This window comes from Oncorhynchus keta, chromosome 8, assembly GCF_023373465.1.
Source record: "Oncorhynchus keta strain PuntledgeMale-10-30-2019 chromosome 8, Oket_V2, whole genome shotgun sequence".
Taxonomy (NCBI): Eukaryota; Metazoa; Chordata; class Actinopteri; order Salmoniformes; family Salmonidae; genus Oncorhynchus; species Oncorhynchus keta.
This window is the reverse complement of record NC_068428.1, coordinates 21,732,050-21,756,520: the sequence shown is the minus strand read 5'-3', so window position 1 is coordinate 21,756,520 and position 24,471 is coordinate 21,732,050. Positions and strand designations below refer to the sequence as shown.

Genomic DNA, 24,471 nt, shown 5'->3' with positions numbered 1-24,471 from the left:
CCTCAGTCCTGTCAGCCTTGCCTTTCTGAGGCAGACTGTCTGTCTGAAGTGAAGGAGGATATCTGAAACTACCTTCTGTCCTGACAAACTGAACCCAGAGCTCTCTAGGTTACGGATCACTTCACCTTACAGAGTGTACGTTATTTATAATAAGGGTTACCTGGAGAAAGTCTGACCACTGAAATAAAACATATATTTTAAATATGTCAAAATGAAAACATAAAGAGGATAGCAGAAAACATGGCTACCATTTACCAGAATTAGATATGTAGTTTTAGAAACTGTTATTTGTCCATTACATGGCAACGCATGCATTTTTATAGTGCACAGGCCTGCGAGCCAGAAGGTTATGGGTTAGCATACCATGGTGGACAAGAGTAGGTGTGGAGAGATCGCCTTAATAGTAAAAGCTTTGCATGAATCGATCATCATATCTGAAGATCCAGGAAAATAGACAAATTCTACTTAATTTTACAATCTTTTTTAATACCACAAAAATTACAGGATATGAATTGACAGAGAGAAAGGCCTATGCATTCATCTTATCATATTTCTCCAATGCCAAATCAGTGTGTCTTGTTTACAACAAAACTGTCCCTGTTTGCAAATAATTAAATCTGAGACGTCATGATGAATCTAAGCATGTTACTTTCAAAAGTTAGGCCTACATTTAAAATCAAAACAAATTTTATTCGTCACATGCGCCAAATACAACAGCATTACCGTGAAATGCTTACTTACAAGCCCTTAACCAACAATGTAGTTTTCAGAAAATATAGTTAAGAAAAGATTTACTAAATAAACTAAAGTTTAAAAAAAAGTAATGAAATAACAATAACGAGGCTATATACAGGGGGTACTGGTACCAAGTCAATGTGTGGAGATACAGGTTAGTCGAGGTAATTGAGGTAATTTGTACATGTATGTAGGGGTAAAGTGATTATACATAGATAATAAACAGCGAGTAGCAGCAGTGCTTGCCGTACGGTAGTAGAGAGAACAGTCTATGACTTGGGTGACTAGAATCTTTGACAATTCTTTGGGCCTTCCTCTGACACCGCCTAGTGTCAGAGGAAGGCCTAGATGAATTCTCACAAGGCACCCAGATCTGCGCCCCCTGTATTTCCGTCTTTTCTTCATGTGAATGATGGGGATTTGGGCCTGGTCTGGGAGAAACAGTATATCCTTTGCGTCAGACTCATTAAAGAAAAAATCTTCATCCAGTTCGAGGTGAGTAATCACTGTTCTGATATCCAGAAACTAGTTTTAGTTATAAGAGACGGTAGCAGAAACTTTACGTACAAAATAATTTACAAATATTGCAAAAAAACTGACAAAATAGCAGAATTGGTTAGGAGCCAGCACCATGATTGCTCAGATTGATCGTGCCGCTTCAAGTTTCAGAACCAAATTACTTGAATCTGGCTTATTGTGACGTCAATACCTCTGATAAATACATCATGGTAAGAAACATATTGTTTTATTCAAATCAATAATAGTGGTAGCAAGCTATCAAAGTTGACCTCCGGTCCTTCTTCTCATATTCACGCTCTCCTTTTTGAACTGAACAGAACATATAGGCTCGTCCGAGAGTGCAATATTGCATTTTTGAGACTAGGCCTAATCAGAAAGTATTTATTTCCACCATCCCAGCAGTGCAAAAGACTCAGGAAGGATGTACATTTTCTTGAAAATATAACTTTGCTCTAGAGCATGCACTTCATATAGGCTATGGATCATCTGATTGAGACCACGCTAAATAGACTATAGGCGCACTTGATATTGTGCACTCAGTGGCTAATCAGAGATGAGGGGTGGCATCAGGCACACATCGATACACACACAACAACACCTTCCTCTTAAAAAAAACTTTTTTTCTTTAAAAATTATGTATATCTATATAGGTATGTGTATATATACAGTATATGAATATATGTATGTATACTTGTATGCATATGGATATATATATTTTCCACAAAAATATATAGGGGATTGGAAATGATGCAGACAATTACATTGATGGAAGCAACAATCTTTCCGCAATATTAAGCTGATCCACCCCTTAAAGAAAAAAAGAACACCTTCCTAATATTGTGTTGCGTCCCCCTACCCTTTTGCCCTCAGCACAGCCTCAATTCGTCAGGACATGGACTCCATAGGGAGTCGAAAGCGTTCCACAGGGATGCTGGCCCATGTTGACTCTAATGCTTCTCACAGTTGTGTCAAGTTGGTTGGATGTCCTTTGAGTGATGGACCATTCTTGATACATTTTGGAAACGGTTGAGCTTGAAAACCCCAGCAGAGTTGCAGTTCTTGACACAAACCGGTGCACCTGGCACCTACTACCACACTCCGTTCAAAGGCACTTAAATCTTTTGTCTTGCCCATTCACTCTTTGAATGGCACACATACACAATCCATGTCTCAATTGTTTCAAGGCTTGAAAATCATTCTTTAACCTGTCCCCAATTTTCCTCCAGGTCCCAATGATGTACATTTCAAACCATGCCTTACAGAAGGAAACAATGTTGTTTTCTTCTTCCTCCTCAAAAGCCTGCCATGACAGAGCTCTATCTCTCTGCGACTTCAATTAAAAAGCAGTAGTGGTAGAAAACCTCTAAATCGGATCACATTCATAAAGTGCGTTGAAATCCGTAGCAGAGTGAGTGAGGAGAACAGGTTTCCCTGGGATGAAACAGACTGTCAGTAAGACATATACATGGGATACCTTAATCAGGATGTGGAACAGTGGTTGTAATATTCTTCACAAAAAGTCAGGATCCATACAGATGTATTTTATCTAGCTTATTATTTCTTTAACCTTTATTGAACCAGGCGAGCCAGTTAAGAACAAATTCTTATTTACAATGACAGCCTGGCAGATACACAGAAAGGAAAAACAATAGTAACAAACACTGAAAGCTGTTGTTGGCAGCTTATCAAAAATATGATTTATCATAATAGTATTATTGTCAATGACAATTTGTACTGCCCTTGGACCAATCATATTGATCAATCATTCAGCGCCTTTTAATCCAATAGGAAACCGATGTACTTCAGCCCACCATCACAGATTAGGCATAGCCCCAGGAGATTGATTTGTTGTTTTGTATTTCCTTCCTGATAAGATGTTTGTCGTGAGTGGACTGATGACTTAAAAGAGCTTTAGTCAATCTAAGAGACACTGTAATGATGTTTGAATAATACATAGTACATCACTCCATACAAAACCTGCTGTCTGTACTAAATTACATTACAGGACTCAGAGAACAGACATTGAGAACACACTATGCTGTACTGAGAGCAGATAGTGTTCCTTCCTATTCAGCCCCCTAGTGTTGACATGTTGTACTACAACACCTGTTCTCTATGTTTATTAATGGGTCATTATATTTATTTGAAAGTGAAACACATACATTTAGTATTCTTTACAGACAGTATATGCTACAAGGCATAGACACTAACACAGTAAATACAATGACAGTGCCATCCAGAGTTACACAGTACAATGAGTGTCAAGGTTAAATTCATACATTTTGTCCAACATGAGACATTACATCCAGCCATTTATATTTACTCATCTTTCTTTTGAGCACAACACACACATACAGCTTTCAGTGAGCACATGTCAAGTTAAAATGGCATCCACAAAGATTAGAAGGTATGTATGCATGAGTGGCTGTTCTTATTCACACATTTGACTTCATACCTCTCAGTGTTGAACAGTATCTTTGCTGTGAAGCCAGCATGGTGAAATTAGAGCCTTATTACAAAGTAGTCAGAACCTATCCATGTGTATCTATGGCTCTGAGCATAGTCCTATTCCTGCCCCTATGGTGCATTGGTCTTTCAGAGTCTAAAAGATAACGGGACCATTGAGGTCACCAAGAAGTAATCTTGTCTGGATCCACCTATCAGTGAGCCCCGGTGTGACCTCTGAACTCTGACCCTCTTGGACTGTTTCTGATTCAGGTTCTGGTTCTGGTTGGAGTCAGAAGTGTTTGTCCCAGCCGGAGAACTCCTCGTCGGCCTTAGCCTGGTCGAAGGGGAAGCGGTCAAAGTTGATGTAGCATGGACCCTGGAGGAAAAGGGGAGGGGAAGAGCTCAGATCAGTGGCTGTCTGGGAATGACGTTGACACTGGATATGACACAGTGACTAAATGACAACTACTTACCACTCAATCCGTACCTTGAACTTGTATTTGATCTTTATAAAGTGTGAAAAGCTTTATAAAGGAAACTGTGTTCGCTAATAAAGCAACAGCTGTTGCAGAGAAATTTGGTTTGACTCGTTGCGCTGTGGTATTATGTCGATGCATCAGAACCTCTCGCAGTAGGTTTTCTCGCAATGGTGGGGAACTTCATTATAGACCACATATACTATAAACCAATAATTTACCATTTGTAAACTACTTATCAACCCGTTTATAAATCCTTAGAAGTATACCTTAAATGTAAAGAGTTACCTGTTGAGCTTCACGTAGATTTCTTTTTTTTAAGATGTGTGTAGAGGCTAGACTGACCTTTTGTATGAGTCTGATTGTAGGAGCCTCCACCTGGCCCACACGAAGCTTGTGCCAATTCATACTACTGAACCACCTGGAGAGGAATACAGGAGAGGGGGAGGAATCCTCATAAAAGAAAGGTGACTGACAGAAAAATGTACTGCACAGTGTATAGTACAACATTTACAACACCAACAAACCCACACCAGACGGTTGGGATCCTCATGGTTACCTGTGATGGCGGACATCTTTGATCCCATTCTTGGTGTTTCCCAGCCTCTGACCCGGGCGAGGTCTGTGGGCCACAACACAACACAAACCATCAATAACCAATCAAAACAAGTATGAAAAAGAGTTATAACATCACACTATATCCTGCACCTAACACATAATCTCTAACCTGCACAGTTTACTGATGAGGGACTTGGCCCCCTCGCCCATGTAAGGGGGGAACTTGAGCAACCCATCCAAAATTTTAGGGTAGATCTTTGCGGGCTCGGAACTGGAAAATGGGGGGCTGAAAGGCAAAACAGTCCGTTGGTAAAACAGTATTTCAGATCATCCGGTGTGTGTATGTTGGTGTTGGAGCTGTTGTAAATGTTGTACTATACACTATACAGTAAATCATTCTGTCAGTCACCTTTCTTGTTTACTGAAATATCAAGCTGCTTTAACCCTTTCCGTGCTGATCTGTACAGTACCTCCCCACCAGCAGCTCATAGACCAGGATGCCCAGGGACCAGAAGTCAGCAGCGAAGTCGTGTCCCTGGTTCTGGATGATCTCTGGGGCCATGTACTCAGGAGTACCACAGAATGAGTAGGTCTTATCACCGTGAACTAACTCCTTAGCAAAACCAAAGTCCACCTACATGTAAAAACACACACATTCAAACATGCACAAATACACACACAGAGAGTTATCTGAATGCATGAACTCTTTAGCATCGCAAGCGATTGAAGAGTTGAGGCAATGAAAGAGGGAGAGCCTGATGTTATCATTAACATATCACCCACCAGTTTGACGTAGCCCTTGGCATCCAGCATCAGATTCTCAGGCTTGAGGTCTCTGTACATGATGCCCTTCTTATGGAGGTAGGCATAGGCCTCTACTACACAGGCAGTGCAGAACACAGCAATGGGCTCATCGAAGCGACCACTGCCAAACACAGAGACAAAGCAGATAAATCTTCAACCTCAGTTGTGTATATCTGAATTTATACAACGGGGGGTTCTAATACTGAATGCTGATTGGTTAAAACCACATTCCAGACGGTGTCTATTCCACAAGTTACCACCGGCTAAATCTATGACTTTAAAATGCCTATTTACTCTTCCATCTGACTGCGCAATCCACTGTCTCATCAGCCCAGCCAGGCAATTTATAAACTTGATTTCCACTATAAAAAGTGTCTAGACATTATCTCACATTTCTTTTCGACTAACATTTAGTTTTCAACAGCGGAGATTTGTATAAACCTTGTTGTTTGTCTCTCCGACATTTGCAACATTGTTTCCATATTCAAATTCCATCTCCAGCTGTCCCATAGTAATGAACGTGTCGGGAGAAGGAACGAGACAGACAGGCAGGCAACGTTTCTCAGCCAGTCGAAATCATGAATAAGTTGGCATCATATTTATGGATATATACAAAGAAATGTCAATCGAAAAAAGGTCTAACTTAATGAAGTGCAGCTAGTTTGCAGTCTTTCTAGCTTCAGTTTGAAGTGATTGTGTTAGCGGTGTTGTTGGCTAGCTCCTCTGAACAACAGTCTCCTGATGAGTGAGGACATTTTCTATGCCAGGCGAAATTTAGCGTCATTAACTTATTGTTATGGATGTATTCAAATAAATGTCACTAGAAAACTGCTTAAACAAATGCAAAGGCAGCTACTGTTGTTATTCTGGCTGCACTGTTTGACGTAGTTGGCTAGCTAGCAAGGGATAATAACGTTGCCAGCCAGTATGGCAATGGAACATTTAGAACAAACGACTGGGTCGCATCCATAGATATAGATAAAAAAGACTGAACTACTGGGATGCGTCTCTGTCAACCGAACCGATAGAACGAACGACGAGCCGGTTTGTGTAGCAACCATAGTTTTGTGTCGGGACTATATCTTGTGGAAGGATGAAATAGTATGAATAAATTAAGCAAAATAAAGTTTTAATGAAAGTATGTCAATCATTATTTGAATATGTTTGTAACTCTTTGTATAAAAGGGATGCCCTTTAAGCCAGTGTTTGGAGGATATATTGGCTCAATTTCATCTCGGGCCTAACAACACCCATGCCGACAAGTCCTCCAAAACTCCAGCTTTTCGTGCATGATCACTTAAAAGTAGACTTAGTCAGCAATGTTTCCTCACACTTCTTTGAGCTTGGTCCAGATCTCCCCTCCTGCACAGAACTCCATAATCATGTAGATGTAGCGAGTGTCTTTGAAGGCAAAATGGAGCCTGAACAGTGAGCGAGAGATAACACAGGGTTAAATATGTTACAGTTTCCTCAGTCCTCCTGGACCTTGAGGGCCACAGCAGTGTCTGATGGTTTTCCCTTCTCCCTTACTACTTTAGTGATTAATGAATACCATCGATTGATAAGGGGACTAAGAGGGTTAACAGGGATTTGAAAGAGCAATATTAACCACTAGGCTACAGTACCTGCCACCTAGCCCCACAGTTACCTGACGATGAAGTCACTCTGGATGGCTTTGAGGATCCTCTTCTCAAACAGGACGTGCTCCTCCTGTTGCTTAGCAACAATGTGCTTCTTACTGACCCGCTTCATGGCAAAGTACTTCCCATGGTGCAGCGTGGTCACCTGGGGTAAACAACAAAAACAACAAAAACAGTTATAAACTTTTGATCTAAAAAGAGCCGTTTCACTTTGAATTTGGCTTTCAAGCACCTTAAAGGGGGGCAGTAAACTTTCATTAGTTAGTTTCAGCCACTAACTATACCTATAAATAGCCAAACACTACAACAACACCAAACACTTGTACCAGTTCAACGCGACCAAATCCTCCCACTCCGAGGGTGACAGGTTCTCCCTGGTAGCGCCCCTCCTGGTACAGCACAGGGATCAGGTCCTTCAGCCTCAGAGAGGAACTAGGACTGGTCTTCTCTGGAGCATCTGGCTCCTCCAGGAACTTAGAGCTGATGGTGGACCACAGACTACAGTTAGACTGCCTGACTAGAGTGGTAAATATAGAACTAAACGGACTAAGAGTGTCTTTGTACTCACTCATCATGGAGCTCCAGGTGTTCAATGGGGATCGTCTCCTCAAACACCCTGGAGGGGGAACATAACAGACCATCAATCATTCCAAGAAACTAACTGATCAAGAAATCCAATTTGAATTGTTCAGACTCACTCCTTATCGATGGAGAAGCAGGTAACAGGGCCCAGAGCAGTGCAGGTTGCAGTCCTCAGGATCTCACTGTAGGTTATATACAGATCCACACATAATGAGCAGCCACACTGGCTAATACTGCACACCAAGGTCCCTTTATTGTACAACAGCAAGTTTTTTATAGCTTTACTGTAGGTACTAATGTATCCATGGTTACCGTATGAGGGCCAATTCCCCGAAATGCTCCCCTTTGCCCATCCTGCGAATCTGTTTCTGCTGCCTGTTCACCTTTTTAGTCACCTGGACCTGAGGGCAGACACATGCATACACACTCGTTTTTGTCCTCGAGGCCAGATTTATTTGATAGGCAATTCAGCACCATTATGACATTGAAAAGAGAGCAGTGCAAATAAAGATAAATTGACACAGACGGGTCAAAAGGTTGAGTTTGGCAATAAACAAATGGGTTGGTAAGCACAGGTAAGAGTATTGTAGACGCCAATCCTCCACTAGCGTAGTTAGTTGTTGTTCCCTGTGATCATCAAACAAAGGATGTACAGAAACAGAGTGTTTTGGATCAAAGAGCCACCAAACATGTCCCCGTTACTGTACCTCTCCTTTAAGGATGATGTAGAACGTGTTGCCCTCTGCCCCCTCACGCACAATGACGTCATTGTTTTGGTACTTCACCTAAAAGAAACAACACATTTTATATGGGATTTATATGTTAATGATCTGGAAAAAAACGATCTAGCATGGGAGAGGTGTGTAAAATGGCTGAGCACAAACCTCCTCCATGGAGTCAATGATCTTAGAGAGCTGAACGTCATTCAGGGTGTTCAGAGTCCGAGACCTGATAGGTAAGCATATAAGAGCAGAATTAGCAGTGTGCATGTGTGTGTGACCAAGAGACTATGACAAAGTATGTAAGTCATGAGGTTAAGTGTGTAAACTCACGTCTTCAAGAAGCCCATTATCTGTTCACGTTTCTTCTTGGACTTATTGGTCATGATGGTTCTGTACGTCTGTCTCTCCATACACCACAGACTCACCACTGTTTTAGCTACGATGGGGAGTGAGTCATTTCAGTGCACACGCACAGTACAGACAGTAGGAAGTTACACGTAGTTAGTTACTGTGTACCACTCAATAGTCAAGTTCTAAAGCATCTCACCTTTGACTGTGGCAGTGCGTTTGCAATTATACAGAATAGCCAACTCTCCAAAGACATCCCCACAGGTCAGGGTTCGAAGGTTACGACCTGCTTGACTGACATAGAGCTCACCCTCTGAATGTGGAGAAGGAGGGGTGAGGGGTGAGGGTTATTGTTTAATTGGGAATAATAATCAGACGTACAGTAGCAACACCGAGCAATGTTTTAGAGAAATTCACACATACCTGCAACGATGTACATACTGTCTCCCTCACTACCCTCCTTGATGACATCATTTCCTGGTTTGAAGTCGATGGCCACCAGGAGCTCCACCATCATGGTGATCTGCTCATCGTCAAGGCGACTCAGGAAGTCGTTCTTCTGGATGGCCATGACGATCAGACTTGTCTCACTGCGGAAGGAGGCATCACACCACCATACAGTACTGGTGTCACATAACTCATGCATAGCCCTTGCCAATCATGCATAGCCCTAACCAATCACCTGACGGTCTTCTTGACTTTGGTCTTCAAGATCTCCAGCTGCTCCTCTGGGATTGGCTCAGGGGCCATGACAGCCGCTCTGCTCTTCCTGACCTCCGGTTCCCCTTCATTACTGCTCCTCTGAGCAGGGAACTCTGGGATATTAGGGTTAAGATACATGATGTTCTATGGTTAGTGATCTGACACAAAATGGCTGCCATTCGTCACCCAGGGGGTTGCCATAGTCACATGAATCCCCTTACCCAGGTCATGATAATGACTGTGAAGGTCCTGCAGCAACTTCTCCTTCTCCTGCAGTCGTCTCTCTGGAGGTGACAGGAGAGCATTGTATTGGTTGGGATAAATGTGTTTTAAGTCATGGTTTATTTCATGGCTGCAGTCTTTGTTGTGGTCAATCATGTTCAAATGGTCTTGATCTAAGTTATGCTTGCGGTCATGGTAGTCATGGTCATGATCGTACCTAGGTCCTTGTTGTGGTTCTGCAGCTCCTGGTTGATAAGGGTCTGTTTCTCCAGCTGCTGCCTCAGCTCATCTATGTGGCCCTCCATGGCTGAAGGGAGTTGTGGAGGCATGTGAGAGGAGTCACAGGAAGGTAAACACATGGACATGAAAGCATACACATGAAATATAAGCACATTTGCACATTAATTCACACTCATAAAAGCTGCACGAAACATGCATGCACACACAAACAGTATGCCCAGTATCTGTCATTAAATTGGCACACAGTCAGTTCTCAGTGAGAGGTCTACACTGTGATCATGAATAATGGACACTAATGATGGGCTGCCAGCTAGGGGCACTGTGAATACTGTACCACCCTGGGAAGACATCTCATATAGAACCTGGTATCACTAACCCAAGCCTTGTTGGTCATTTATTGATGGTCACTACCACCTGCCAGTATTTTGTGACTCTATTAAATGCGTACCCCTGGTAGTCTCACAGGTCAGACAATTATTTGGGGAATCGAAGCTACCTTTAGTGTGTGTGTGCAGGCATGAATTAAAACTGGTGCATATCTTAAGACATCCACTCTCTCATGGTAGCACAAAATGTTTGTGTTTTCTTGAACGTGTGTGTCTGTGCATATACATGTAGCGACCCCCTCCAATGTCAATAATCTCACTGGGCCTGGGGACACAGATCATTGCTTGCATGTGCATGAGCATACAGGCACGCACACACACGCAGGCACACACACTTGGACAAACACACACACACCTGTGAAGAACAAATACAACCCAACTGATGTTTCCATTGACCAGTTTACAATAGCACTGATTGTGAGATGCTTCGCCATCTTAATTTCGTGGTCATTTAAAAACTGTTTTGGTCTCTGTCGACAGAGCATACATTTGTTGACAGAGGAAACAAAGCACAAGGTTAGCCTAGTAATTAGCCTAGCACACACATCCACATCAATACAAACTGAGCCAGGGTTAGCCTAGCGCCCTCACTTCACGTGACCCCAATTACCTTTCCTTCACCCTGAACATTGAACAGGGCAGAGATTAGGCGTGGTGTTACAGATTGTAAAGTCACCCAGCAAACAACTAACAACAATATAGGAGATAAAGAGACATTTTCCACTCTGTAATTAAAGACAAAACTATTTAATTTCTAAATGTTATTGGTTAAATGTAAAGTGCATGTCAGTCATGTTGCAACAAACTATTTGCTTATTTTCACTTCAGGCTCTTCTTACCCATGACAATTAAGGTAAGGCAATTGTCAATAATTTAGCTTCCTAGGAGTGCAGCCATTCTACAAAAACACTCAAATGGGACGGATTGGGATAATGACCTCCATTACCTGGGTTAACCATTGAGAAATGATTACCTCACATAAAAATCTACTGGCCCCCAAGCCAGTCACAACAATCACAACTCGACCCATTAAAATTAAATTCATGTTACTGCAACTGAGCTCTGATGTAGCTCCAACAGGTCTCATTTTGGCTCAGAGACATTGATTCTACAAGGGAAAAGACTTCGGTCAGACTCACCTGTAGGTTGTGTAGAGAGGTGGGGTAGGAAGGAGCGTGAGTCTGTGTAGCTGCTACAGTTCCTACATGGATCTTCATATGAGGCTCAGGACCTTCCTCCAGCACTCCGTAAATCCACTGATACGGTAAAGTATTGTAGGTCCTGTATCAGGTTGTCTCCATCTGAAGGGGTAACTTGATCCAAATGCTCCAAGGCCCCATGCAGAGTCCACTCATTTGTACAGACACAAACACACTACATTTACCTAATCCTGTATCTTTCCTCTCCCTCACTCCCCTCTTTCTGACCTCACCTAGGTCCCTCTATGCCTCTACTCGTACTGCTCTCTCTCTCTCTTTCCCTCTCTCTTTCCCTTTCTCTCTCCCTCTCCTTTTCCTCCTCTCCCTCTCTCTCCTTATCCGTCTGCTCAACAGCTCCAGAGTGTTGGATCATTAACCAGACCCCCGATGCTCCTCCTATTACACCAGGTAGAGGAAGACGGGGAACCGAGGAGGAGGAGTGACGGGTGGGGGAGGGGGGGGGGAGTAGGGATGGGTGGGGAGGGGGGTGTTTGAGAGGGCAGAGACTCAGGGAGGTGGATGTAAAGAGGGCCAGGGAAAGAGAAGAGATGGAGGTGAAGGGGGGAAATTAGGGAGGGCAGAGGAGTGTGGAACAGGGGGATGAAGGAGTGGTAAGAGAAAGGGATACTCCTCATACTCCTTCAAAACACCCATAAATACACAGGCTGGGGAAGGGAGAGCAGTTCCCACATGAAGAAAATACTCTGGTATACTATGGTATAAATACTATAGTAATTACTGTAGTGGTTTTGTGGACTTTACTGTAGAATACTGTAGTATTTACAGGTATCTATAGTATAAATACTGTAAAATTGTAGCCATCCACAAATCTGTTTCATCCTTGGGAGCAATTTCCAAATGCTAACTGACCAAAGACAGGGAGTTTTTACCAGGATTTAATGTCAGGAACTTTGAAAAACGGAGTTTAAATGTATTTGGCTAAGGTGTATGGAAACTTCCGACTTCTACTGTATATGGAGGGATATTTTGAAAACACAATGTAAGTGGAAGGATAAGTGGAATGACCTCCAACCAGTGGTGAAAAACGTACCCAATTGTCATATTTGACTAAAAGTAAAGATATCTTAACTGAAAATGACTCAAGTAAAATTGAAAGTCACCAAATAAATTTCCTCCTGTGTAACTATAGTTTAAAAGTATTTGTTTTTAAATATACTTAAGTATCAAAAGTAAATGTAATTGCTAAAACCTACCTTTGTATCAAAAGTCAAATTAAAAGTGTAAATAATTAAAAATTCCTTATATTAAGAAAACCAGATGGCACTATTCTTGTTTTTTAATTTATTTTAGGATAGCCATAACTGACAAATGAAGCGTTTGTGTTTAGTGAGTCCACCAGATCAGGTGCAGTAGGGAGGACCAGGGATGTTCTCTTGATAAGTGTGTGAATTGAACCTTTTTCTTGACCTGCTAAGCATTCAGAATGTAACAAGTACTTTTGTGTGTCGGGGAAAATGTATGGAGTAAAAAGTATATTATTTTCTTTAGGAATGTAGTGAAGTAAAGGTAAAAGTTGTCAAAAAGAAAAATAGTGAAGTACAGATTCCCCAAAAACAATTTATCCTTAAGTACTTTACACTAAAAATATACTTGGTGTTTGTATAATTGGTCCATTGCTGATATACAGTAGTTCCACAACTTTTTGCATGTCAGCAATCAAGTTTTCAAGATATATAACTTTCACAGTAAAGAAATAGAGCCGGTATGATGCAAAACGCACCCTTATGTGATGCAAAATGCATCATACCAGCTGTATTTCTGTATTTTGAAAGTTATACATCTTGAAAACTTGATTACTGACAGGCAAAACATTTAAGGACTATATCAACAATGGACTAATGAAACAAATATCAAAAGATATGGAAAGATGTTTGTTTCCAAATTCGTCCTTTAAAGCTAATTTCTTGCAATTCTACACATTTTACCAATGCCTATGACCTGTTCTAATGCTATCTGGGAGATCCCTGACCTCCAGGGACATTTTATTTCGTTAATAAATGTCCCCCATTCCCCATGGAAAAATATGGTGTGTAGTATATTATTCTACAGTATACCACTGTACAGTTTACTATACAATTCTATAGTACGCACCTTACTGTTCTAGAGTAAATTGTTTTTTCATGTGCGCTAAAACAGAGATTAATACCCACATTGTATTAGCACTAAAATGTGCCAGAGCAGGTTTTAAAGATGGGAGTGATAGAAAAGAGTCAAAGTTAGGGAAAACCATAACAGCACATTACAAAAAACACCACAAGTGACTTTCAACCACCAGTTTCAACCAGCAGAAATGTCATTTATCGTACAATAAACAGATTAGATTTATGCAGAGAGGAAAACAAGAGGTGGGAAAACCTCCCCCTACTTTATCAGGTGCTGTTTCCACACAAAGCCACCGGGCAGCCATTGGATCGTTTCCAGCCCAGCATCATTAAAGTCATCTAAATGAGGCTGAAGGGTTCACATTGTGACTGGGGATTTTTATTGTCTTAAGTTAATTATTGATACCCATCCTGTTAATCAATTTCTACGCGTAACTACATTAATGACCTGAGTTTGGCGCCAAGATGAGAGGTTTAGACCTGGAACACCAACAATAACTGTTATTAGTTTTACCACTGAGACCGACACAGTGGTATAATAAAGACAACCAAACAAACTAAGGTGAATTTCTGCTCTCATTTGAGATAATTACAGCAGTGATTAAGATAAAGTCAGATATGTCTAGGAAATGAATAATTAACATCCTCTTTACCTGGGAAAGCCCCTTATAACTGAATATCGACAGAAATAACAACTGTTTTTGTTTTTATTAAGGAATACAGATAAAATATTTAAATTAGCGGCATGGTAACAACAGAAAAGAACAATGGAAGGTCACAAAAAAGTTACAATAGATTATTATTGCAATCACATTATCATTGCAGTGCAGCAGGTATAGTGGTGTATGTTGGGCCTTCCCCCACAAGGTCCAGGCAGTCTTGTCCCAGTGGCTGTTATTACTGAGTAATAACACATGTATAAGAGTTAATAGGGTGGTGATGGGAGAGGAGGGTACTGCTGGTGATCGTCATGGCAGCGTCATAAAAACAACATCACACCATCTTCCTGTTTTACCGTAACTACTTTAGTCAGTGACTCAGTGCAAGATAGACAAACAGACAGACATAGTTGATCCATTGTCATGACACACATTGTGCAATATTACCGATAACTGTTACATAACCACAAGACATTCTGTACAGTATAGTCCATAATCATAAAACAGATTTACTCAAACTTTTACAATTGTGTGCAAATTTCAAACAAGTCAAAGCGTGAGACAATCGTCCAGAACAAAGAAATAAAATCAAATGTGAGCTTTCCCGAGGTTTAAACCACTGAGTTGTCACTCACCCTTGGACCCACATCGAAATTAAATAGTTTAGTCCTTGGGAAAGGTCAGAGCTTACACGGCATCTTAAATTTGATTATAATTTAGACAATCTCAGAGCTTTATGTGTGCATCCTCAGTTTAACAAAATACTGCAAATCAAATAAACAACCAAAAATCACAAGAATAATTATCAAACATAGGCTGTATTTAAAATAGCATAGCTAGTATAGTGGTACTGGTCCAAATGAAACAATCGGGGATTTTACACTTGTATTTGTAAACCAAGAGGACAGCCAGCATACATTTCTGATAGCAATTTGCTCTCCTTTACTTTTGTATGTCTAGCCTATGTGTACAGTAATTTATAGGCAAATAAAGATATAGATTTTCTGTGTCATATCATGCACATGAACGTATACACAACTATGTTGTGGAATGTGTGGGAAATCCCAGATGGTTTTGAAATGGAATTGTGAAAAACTTCATCATAGACCTACCAACTTGGGTTTGGATGTTGCAAGAAAGTCAAAAACAATCTCCAACACTTTTGATGATAAAAATACTACTTTGTCAAACACACTGTCCGGGCTGAGATACGACCAACGGTAAGGCAAGTCTTAGACAGCTTGCATTTGATACATTCTCCGATATAGCCTTTACACAGATACGTAATACATACCGTGTATATTTTATAACAACATTCCTTCATGTTCAAAATATTTTATCTGTTCTCTTTGTGGTGGAATCAGATGAGGTCAAAATTCAATTTCAGTTCAGTCAAATCTGGATGTGAATCAAAATTCCAATTCAATGAAAAAAATCCTAATTGAAAATAAATTGCACTTCCACTTAACTGAAATTTCAATTATCTCCTAAATTTAAATTTACTTGACCAACATGATATAGAAGTATTAACTAAAATACGTTATACATAGACATTTCCATGTATTTTTATTGTGTATGCTAACCACAATTACAATCACATGACTAATATATATATGAGAATAAAACCCAAGTAGCTTAAAAACAAGATTAAAATAAACTTTTCATTCAAGTTTTTCCAGTATTTGTGTGTTGTGTGATAAGCTAAGTGTATTCTTCTAACATAATCAGTTGCTTAAGTCATAATTAAACATCAGTTCAAGGCGAAATATTTTAAATGAACGTTTCCCTTTCTTGTCTTTTTGAAGACTGAATGCGAGTGATCTATTCATGTCCTTGTTTACATCGTCTAAGCCAATGTGATTTATTATGACAGGAAGTAGTAAGGGTGAAATTCAAAAACTCAAATAGAGGGGGGTGCTTATATTTGTCTTGTTTCACACATGTACAAGTGTGTAATCTGTACAGTGTGTGGGTGAATGGATGTGTCATTTTGCATATCCCAATCACCCCGAGACACCGTCGGAGAGTAGGGTGACGGCTTGTGTGCCAGATTCATTTCAACAGTAAGTCATTTGAAACACTAAACTTATGGGTTTAAGACCAGATATTCTCATTCTGTGTGTAGTAATATAAGGCATCCGTCTGTAAGTTCCTACCTACATGATGTCAGAGTGTCTATTGCATTAAACTGTCTGATTGGTCGACGGATAAGCACCTGAGATGAAAAAGAAGAGAGGGTGGTAATGCCGGTGAGGTTAATCGGTCAGTCGCAGAACAATCAGGACCGAATCACATGACCAGGGTGTCTGAGATCAATCCAGAAGCTCTTCCTTGATGCTGCAGGCCCCTTTGAGGTCCCCTGGGTGATCGAAGGCTGCCTGAATGAACTGGCCGAACAAGCGGTCCATGTAGCCCTCCCCACGCGGGTAAAGGCCCTCCAGGTAGCCTATATGTCCGCCGTGGGACGTCACCAACAGCGCTACGTTAGGCAGGCGCTTGGCTAGGGCCACCGGGAGAGCTGAAGAGAGAGAAGAGAAAGGGAGTGAGAGAGAAGGAGGAGAATTTCAGTTTGAAGCATTTAGATGAAGACCAACAATTGATCACACACAATTGATCACACATACACACACCAGTCAAAAGTTTGGACACAGCCTACTCATATTCAAGGGTTTTTCTTACATTTGTACTACTTTCTACTTTGTAGAATAATAGTGAAGACATCAAAACTATTAAAAAAACATGTGGAATCATGTAACCAAAAATATATATATTTGAGATTCTTCAAAGTAGCCACCATTTGCATTGATGACAGCTTTGCAATCTTGGCATTCTCTCAACCAGCTTCAACTGGAATGCTTTTCCAACAGCCTTGAAGGAGTTGCCACATATGCTGAGCACTTGTTGGCTGCTTTTCCTTCACTCTGCGGTCAAACACATCCCAAACCATGTCAATTAGGTTGAGGTTGGGTAATTGTTGAGGCCAGGTCATCTGATGCAGCGCTCCATCACTCTCCTTCTTTGTCAAATAGCTCTTACACAGCCTGGAGTTGTGTTGGGTCATTGTCCTGTTGTAAAACAAATGATAGTCCCACTAAGCGCAAAGCAGTTGGGATGGCGTATCGCTGCAGAATGCTGTGGTAGCCATGCTGGTTAAGTGTGCCTTGAATTCTAAATAAATCACAAACAGTGTCACCAGCAAAGCACCCCTACACCTCCTCCTCCATGCTTCACGGTGGAACCATACATGCAGAGATCATCCGTTTACCTACTCTGCATCTCACAAAGACACGGTGGTTGAAACCAAAAATCTCAAATATGGACTCCAGACCAAAGGACAGAATTCCACCTTCCACCATTGCTCGTGTTTCTTGGCCCAATCAAGTTTGTTCTGATTGGTGTCTTTTAGTAGTGGCTTCTTTGCAGCAATTCGACCATGAAGCTTGATTCACGCAGCGATCCTCATGAGAGCCGTTTCATCATAGCACTTGATGGTTTTTACGACTGCACTTGAAGACACTTTAAAAGTTCTTGAAATGTTCCAGATTGACTGGCCTTCATGTCTTAAAAGTAATGATGGACTGTCGTTTCTCTTTGCTTTTTTGAGCTGTTCTTGACATCATTTCTATACCATAAGCCGCCGTACATCCAATCGGCCTCACAACCGCAGACCACGTGTATGGCGTTGTGTGGGCGAGCGGTTTGCTGATATCAACGTTGTGAAAAGAGTGCCCCATGGTGGCGGGGGGTTATGGTATGGGCAGACAAAAGGTACGGACAACGAACACAATTGCATTTTATCAATGGCAAATTGAATGCACAGAAATACCGTGATGAGATTTCTTTTAAGGTATCTGTGACTAACAGATGCATATCTGTATTCTCAGTCCTGTGAAATCCATCAATTAAGGCCTAATGACTTTATATCAATTGACTGATTTCCCCCATATGAACTGTAGCTCAGTAAAATTGAATAAATTGTTGAATGTTGTGATTATATATTTGTTCAGTATATACACTACATGACCAGAAGTATACGGACACTTGCTCATTCAGTCACAAAAGCATTAGTGAGGTCGGGCACTGATGTTGGGTGATTAGGCCTGGCTCGCAGTCGGAATTCCAATTCATCCCAAAGGTGTTCGATGGGGTTGAGGTCAGGGCTCTGTGCAGGCCAGTCAAGTTCTTTCACACTGATCTTGACAAATCATTTCTGTATGGAACTCGCTTTGTGCACGGGAAAACTCATTTCATGAAGCTCCTAACAAACAGCTCATGCTGACATTGCTTCCAGAGGCAGTGAGTGTTGTAACCGAGGACAGATGATTTTTACACACTACGCGCTTCAGCACTTGGCGGTCCCGTTCTGTGAGCTTGTGTGGCCTACCACTTCGCGGCTGAGCGGTTGTTGCTCCTAGACGTTTCCACTACACAATAACAGCACTTACAGTTGACCGGGGCAGCTCTAGCAGGGCAGACATTTTACAAACTGACTTATTGGAAAGGTGGCATCCTATGGCGGTACCACGTTGAAAGTCACTGAGCTCTTCAGTAAGGCCATTCTGCTGCCAGTGTTTGTCTATGGAGATTGCATGGTTGTGTTCTCGATTTTATACACCTGTCAGTAATGGGTGTGGCTGAAATAGCCAAATCCACTCATTTGAAGGGGTGTCCACATATTTTTGTATATATGATCAACTTTGAGGGCTGCTTCCCTAATCTAATTAAGAACCATCTATACCCCAGGCCCAATCCTGTCTCCCTTTGACCCAGGCAGTACCCACCATGTTTTGGGGAGAAGGGGTCGTCGGCCGCATTGAGGCAGAGAATGGGCACTGTCGTCCTGGGAAGCTTGTAGTTTGGGCTGGCCTCCTGGTAGTAGTCCAGACAGGACTTATAGCCAAACAAGACTGAAGTGTAGCGCTCGTCAAACTCCCGGATAGTACGTGCCTGAGAGGGTAAACACACAGGAGCGTAGGGAGAGTTAGATTTTAAAAAAGGGCACCGGCACACAACTAATACACTCATTCTACACACAATGATATGGAACCTCATAGACAAACCATATGAAACTGGTTCTTACCTTTAGTACATGGTCCACATCCACCACAGTCTCCAACATCTTCCTGTGTCTGAGAGAAAGCGAGAGACAGACAGATATTTGGGTTGTAATCACACCAAGGCTAGTAATGACAGGTCTTGTTCAATTTTGAAAGGCCAATAACCATGGCAACAACATTCACAGCAACACGTACATGGATACCACAACAACTAGACGACAAGTCAGTCTTACCTGTTAATGGCTTGGCACAGGTTGCTGGCGAGGTGTCGGTTGAAGATCAGGCGGTTGATTGGTTGTTCCAGCGAGGCACAGGACTCCAGGGTGTCCCAGCTGACAGACATTGTGAGGCCGGCAACAAGCCCTGCCTCACTACCCTTACGAGCCAGGTAGTTCAACAAGAGCATGCTGTGATACAGTCAGGAATAGGAGGGGTGAGGGAGAAGACAGGAGAAGCGGTAGAGAAAGACAAGAGAAGGATGGAAGATGGGGGGAAAGAAGAGTGTATAGAGAGGGAGAAAAAAAACTATATGAACAGACTTAAGCAGTTATAACCTCTATGCATTTTCTTCCTTTCTAAGCACTTACCCTCCCAGAGACACGCCGGTGCCCAGCAGAGGGGCTTGTGGGAAGAGTTCTCTGACATGGAGGACCACCCGCTCCAGGTCCGAGGTGTCCGCCGCACAGAAGGTCATTGGGGTCTGGGGGAGAGGGGGGGGGTTACTGGGGCAGGACTGGGATCATCAGTCTACTGGGAGAGAAGACATGGGCTGACATGTGGATGAGACTACGAGTCTGAAGCACTGCACAGACCTTATGTTAAATTTTTGATGTTTGTGTGCAATGTAACCTTTGAACAGAAGTATAATGTCTTTTCAAACTGCTTGCAAAATTGCATTGTGGCAGACCCTGGTGGAATATGCATGATAGTGCACTTAAAAAGGCATTCCCTAAATTTACCAGTAGTTCTTCTCCTCCAAACCCTCTATTGTTGAAGACCACACATCTGGGGAAACAGAGAGACAAAGATCTAATCTCAGATTCCAAACCTCAGCACAGTGACAAAGAGCCCCATGTCGGTGTTTCTCAACTCCAGATGACAGTCAAGCTACCATACTGCACTGTAAAATCAATCTAGTCCAATCCAGAATCAACAAGAACGTATTCGAGATTAAACCAAGGATTCCATATAGCATGACAGGTAAAGTGAAAGGTCATGGCCTCTCAGGCTGACCTGTATCCGCGGCGGGTGGCTTGGCTGACGGCGTGGAGGACGTAGGTCTGACGACTGTTCCCTGTGAGGCCCGGCAGGATGAGCACTGTGGGACGAGAGTAGCATTCTGGGTAGGCAGCGCTGTCCCCGTTATCTACCCAGTCCAGAGAGATCTGACCTCCGTCAGCCGTCCTGATCAACTCACTGAGGATAGTGGAGGAGACAGGAGGGTTAGTCTTTTAACTGAATACCGTTTCAAATGGTATACAGTAGGTTGGCCCAATGTGCAGATGACTAGAGAGGTTATGGGTAGAGAGGAAGGAAGGAAGTTGTGGGTTCTGGGTTGTTTTACTTCCTGTAGTCGACCTGGGGACTGGACTTGATGAGCACTCTGACCAGTGTCTGCAGCCGGCCTCCCCAGCACCAGGGAGTAGGGCTGAAGGGCTCAGCCACCACGGGGCAGTGCCTCTGTAGGAACACACGGAATGCATCGCTACACACCAGGACTGGTGTCTGAGGGTGAGAGAGAGAGGACATGGGTATGTGAGCATGTGTGTGTTTAAGCAAAAGGGACTAATCAAAGATGTGTACAGGAGTAAGTGTGGGTGTGAGAGAGACAGAGGGAGAATGAAAGAGATGATGGAAATGTGTGAAAACAGTGTGGAATAAGCAGAGACAACCAAACAGACAATCACACACTGTGGGACATATATTCTGCGAGCTGTAGTGGTTGGGCAATGGAACAAAACTGCATATGAGTAAAAGGTGCTGGGGAACAGTGGATGAAAGCATATCTTACAGGGTGCAGGCCTAATTTATATCCGATAGGGGTATCAAGTCCAATATCTATACAATATTGGATGCTAACTTATTTGGTTCTTACAACCTGCTCTAAAAACTAAGGTGAGGGATGGACATAATGCAAGTGCCTGCAGATAGAGGTATGAAGCACTCAAGAGTAAAATACTAGAGGTTAAATGAGACGGAGCTCAAGAGGCACATGCTCTCAAAGCCAGAAGACAGTACCCCGAAGGCAGCTAGTCTCTGGCCGAGCGACTGACCTGGCCCTCACGGCCCCAGAGGTAGTACAGGGCAGCGGTGATGGTGGCGAGGACCACCGTGTAGGGTCTGTAGATGTTCTCCAAACACACTTTCCATAGGTCGGAGTGAGACAGCAGCATGACAGTGCTGTGATGACACACGAATGCAAACACACTCGTCAGGGGGGGATTTGCGGAGGCAGAATGTCAACGTACAGAGTTCCGAGGGCGTTTAGACTCTTACTAGCTACAGAGTGCCTATTAATAGAGTTAAGCCTAGTAAAAAATATATATATATCAAAGCGAAACGTTGTCACAGCAGTTACAGAACAGATACGTACGGTTTCTTATCAACGAGATGCCCTTCAGGTTACAACGTAACCGGGTCCGCGTTTTAGCAGCTTGTGACAGAAGGTCAACAATGTTTCAAGAGTCAATCAAAAGTGGGGAAGTTAGGTGGAGATTCTCAAACACTGATAGCCTACTGACTGCAAAAAAAATTGAAACAAAGTAGCAACTCTGGCCTGCTTTGGCAAGATGATCCTGGGAGAAAACCTCGTTGGTATAGCCTACATCCAGAGAAACTCGCTCACTACTCCCAGTAAACGCAAATCGTGGACGAATACACACAAAAAAAAACATTAAACGTTAACAATAACATATAAGTCAGTCGGCGTCACAAACAGTTACATAGCCTAGCTAGCTAATGTCACTAGGGCACCCTCCAAATAATGCAGCTGTCCGTAAACCTGCCTTGACAAGAAACATCTAAAGATGCGCCTTTCGGGTGTTATCTTCTCCTCTATTCGTGTCAAACTTGGTAATTCTGCAACGAATTCGTTTTAATTTAAATTGAATCAATCGAATAAAAAGCAACAACTCAGTTCCGGGTCGGCACCGTTATTGTATTTCTCTGCCCTTGTCGACTCATCCGTTCTTCTTCTTTGGAATTATGTTGCAGCTCAGCAGTTAGCTAGCTAATGCAATATCTCCAACTGTTGGGCTGGGGTGGGATGGGGATTGAGAGACAGGCCTTTTCTCAATTAGACTACTCAACTTCTGCGCTTTCTCTCCTCAGTCCTCTCTGGCCTCCTTTTGAAAAAGGTCCAAGATAATTGAAGAGAGGAGGCAATTGGGACGAGAGGTTGGAAATGGCAGCGAGTAGTGAGCACGGAATGGAGGAAAAGTTGGTGAAGCAACAGCTGTGCTGGATTGAGAACAATATGGGTGTCAGTGTTGATGGTAGGACGTGAATGGTCGGTAGTGGAAAAACAGGAAGAAGAGAGATCATGATACAGAAAGCATTGGCGGTCTAGTAAAGAAAGCATAAGGGTCAAGGTAGGAAGCAAGAGTAATGATGTGTTGGTGGAAAGTGGTGATAGTGTTTGATGAGACAAGAGGGCCTCACTTACACCCTATCTGACTAACTAATGTCGTAGAGAAAGGTGGGTGAAGTGAAATTAGCTTGGTTCATTGGAAATGGTAGTGTTAATATTGTGTGGTAGCCAGGCTCAGCAAGAGAAGAATCTGAAAATGGAAAATGGGAAGGTGATTAAAATCCATGTCCCTGGTGCATATTCTAGATTGAGGAGAGTCATCACTGGGGTCTCAATATCTATGTCCACAGATGATATTGAAGAAAATGTGAAGGGAGGCAGAGTGATTGAGGCCAAAAGATTGATCAGTAGGAAAGAGGGTCAAATAATTGAAAGCTTATTAGTGATGCTGAGGTCTGAGAAAGTCAGATCGGATTCCTTAGTTGCAATGTTATATAATTTGTCCCATATGCACTGCAGTGTTTTAAATGCCAAAGAATGGGACATGTAGCTGCTCAGTGTAAAGGAAAGAAAACATGTGTGAAGGAGTGCATGATTACAGTGAATGTGGGAGCAATGTGAAGGTTAAATGCTGAATTGTGGGGGAGAACACTGCAGCATTTGGTGGATGCCAGGTACAGAGAGAGGCTAGAGGTTCAGCGATATAGGATCAGTCATGATGTATCATATGCAGATGCCGTAAAACAGATTGTTAGAAATACAGTGTGGACTGATGGAGCTGACATGGATGTACTTGTAGTAAGTAGACCTACTGTCGGGGCTGGTGCTTCTGGGTGAAATTAGCAATTCATTTGGTTTATAATTTTATTTTCATGGTAGTACAGAATTGAGAAGATCATGATAGATCATACATTCCATCACTGTAGGTGGCAGCATGCACTTTAAATGTAAGGAGAGAGTCACTGGTACTTCCTGTTTCAGTTTTTGCTTGTTAGCAGGAGTCAGGAGGATAGAGTTATGGTCAGATTTGGAAAATACATGGCTTTGTATTTCTGTGTCTGTAATAAGGGTGATTTTGAGTTTTTCTTCACCTCTAGATCCACAGGTGACATGCTGGTAAAAATTAGGTAAGGAGTTCAGTTTCCCTGCATTAAAATCACTGACCACTAGGAGCGCTGACTATGGATGTGCATTTTCTTGTTTGCTTATGGCCCAACACAGTTCGAGTGCAGTCAGTGCCAGCATCGGTTTGTAGCGGTAAATAGACAGCTACGAAAAATATAGATGAAATCTCTCTTGGTAAATAGTATGGTCTGCAGCTTATCGTGGGATATTCTAACTCAGGCAGCACTAAGAAAACAAATATGAAGATTTTTCATGCAGGTGCAATTACAACTGACATTTTGAGTAATGTTACTCAACTGAAGCTCTATTGAAACACCAAGTGTGAATCCCCTATGTGGGCTATCTACATCATCCATCTGTATCCTGGCAGGATCAGGGGCTCAGGCCCCTCTGCGCT

General features: G+C 42.3%; 2 protein-coding genes across 4 annotated transcripts; both read right to left on the bottom strand.

The window, feature by feature from the left end:
- Window positions 1-2,796: 2,796 nt before the first annotated feature.
- On the bottom strand, window positions 2,797-11,926 carry LOC118387011 (cGMP-dependent protein kinase 1-like). The gene is made up of 21 exons (XM_035775095.2): window positions 11,522-11,926; window positions 9,974-10,063; window positions 9,756-9,818; window positions 9,515-9,647; window positions 9,256-9,422; window positions 9,032-9,145; window positions 8,815-8,920; window positions 8,647-8,710; window positions 8,470-8,547; window positions 8,075-8,163; window positions 7,879-7,944; window positions 7,749-7,796; window positions 7,507-7,660; window positions 7,189-7,325; window positions 6,872-6,961; window positions 5,520-5,661; window positions 5,207-5,370; window positions 4,906-5,022; window positions 4,738-4,800; window positions 4,524-4,599; window positions 2,797-4,078 (listed from the first exon to the last, which is right to left on the bottom strand). The coding sequence occupies exons 2-21, from the start codon at window positions 10,059-10,061 to the stop codon at window positions 3,992-3,994; spliced, it is 2,046 nt and encodes a 681-aa protein (XP_035630988.1). The 5' UTR covers window positions 10,062-10,063; window positions 11,522-11,926; the 3' UTR covers window positions 2,797-3,991.
- Window positions 11,927-14,393: 2,467 nt separating this feature from the next.
- On the bottom strand, window positions 14,394-23,463 carry LOC118387009 (phospholipase ABHD3-like). Of its 3 annotated transcripts, XM_035775091.2 has the most exons (10): window positions 22,014-23,461; window positions 21,694-21,820; window positions 20,985-21,145; window positions 20,654-20,836; window positions 20,380-20,425; window positions 20,008-20,120; window positions 19,654-19,827; window positions 19,444-19,492; window positions 19,145-19,310; window positions 14,394-16,881 (listed from the first exon to the last, which is right to left on the bottom strand). In XM_035775091.2, exons 2-10 carry the CDS (start codon window positions 21,811-21,813, stop codon window positions 16,676-16,678), a joined length of 1,218 nt encoding a protein of 405 aa, XP_035630984.1. In that variant the 5' UTR covers window positions 21,814-21,820; window positions 22,014-23,461; the 3' UTR covers window positions 14,394-16,675. The 3 variants fall into 3 exon arrangements, with proteins under 3 accessions (XP_035630984.1, XP_035630986.1, XP_035630983.1); XM_035775093.2 differs by lacking the exon at window positions 21,694-21,820 and having other exon boundaries at window positions 22,426-23,463; XM_035775090.2 differs by having other exon boundaries at window positions 21,694-23,462.
- Between the last annotated feature and the right edge of the window lie 1,008 nt (window positions 23,464-24,471).

What these genes read in the sequence shown, in the direction of transcription:
- LOC118387011 (XM_035775095.2), bottom strand. Translation starts at nt 10,061, where the DNA reads ATGGAGGGCCACATAGATGAGCTGAGGCAGCAGCTGGAGAAACAGACC. An exon ending in ACGCACTGCCACAGTCAAAG is followed by an intron (nt 8,921 to 9,031) that starts GTGAGATGCTTT and finishes TCCCCATCGTAG; the next exon opens with CTAAAACAGTGGTGAGTCTG. An exon ending in TCATTGACTCCATGGAGGAG is followed by an intron (nt 8,548 to 8,646) that starts GTTTGTGCTCAG and finishes TGTTTCTTTTAG; the next exon opens with GTGAAGTACCAAAACAATGA.
- LOC118387009 (XM_035775090.2), bottom strand. Translation starts at nt 21,813, where the DNA reads ATGCTGCTGTCTCACTCCGACCTATGGAAAGTGTGTTTGGAGAACATC. An exon ending in GCCACCCGCCGCGGATACAG is followed by an intron (nt 20,426 to 20,653) that starts GTCAGCCTGAGA and finishes CTGTTTCCCCAG; the next exon opens with ATGTGTGGTCTTCAACAATA. An exon ending in CCCCTTCTCCCCAAAACATG is followed by an intron (nt 16,882 to 19,144) that starts GTGGGTACTGCC and finishes CTCTCTCTTCAG; the next exon opens with CTCTCCCGGTGGCCCTAGCC.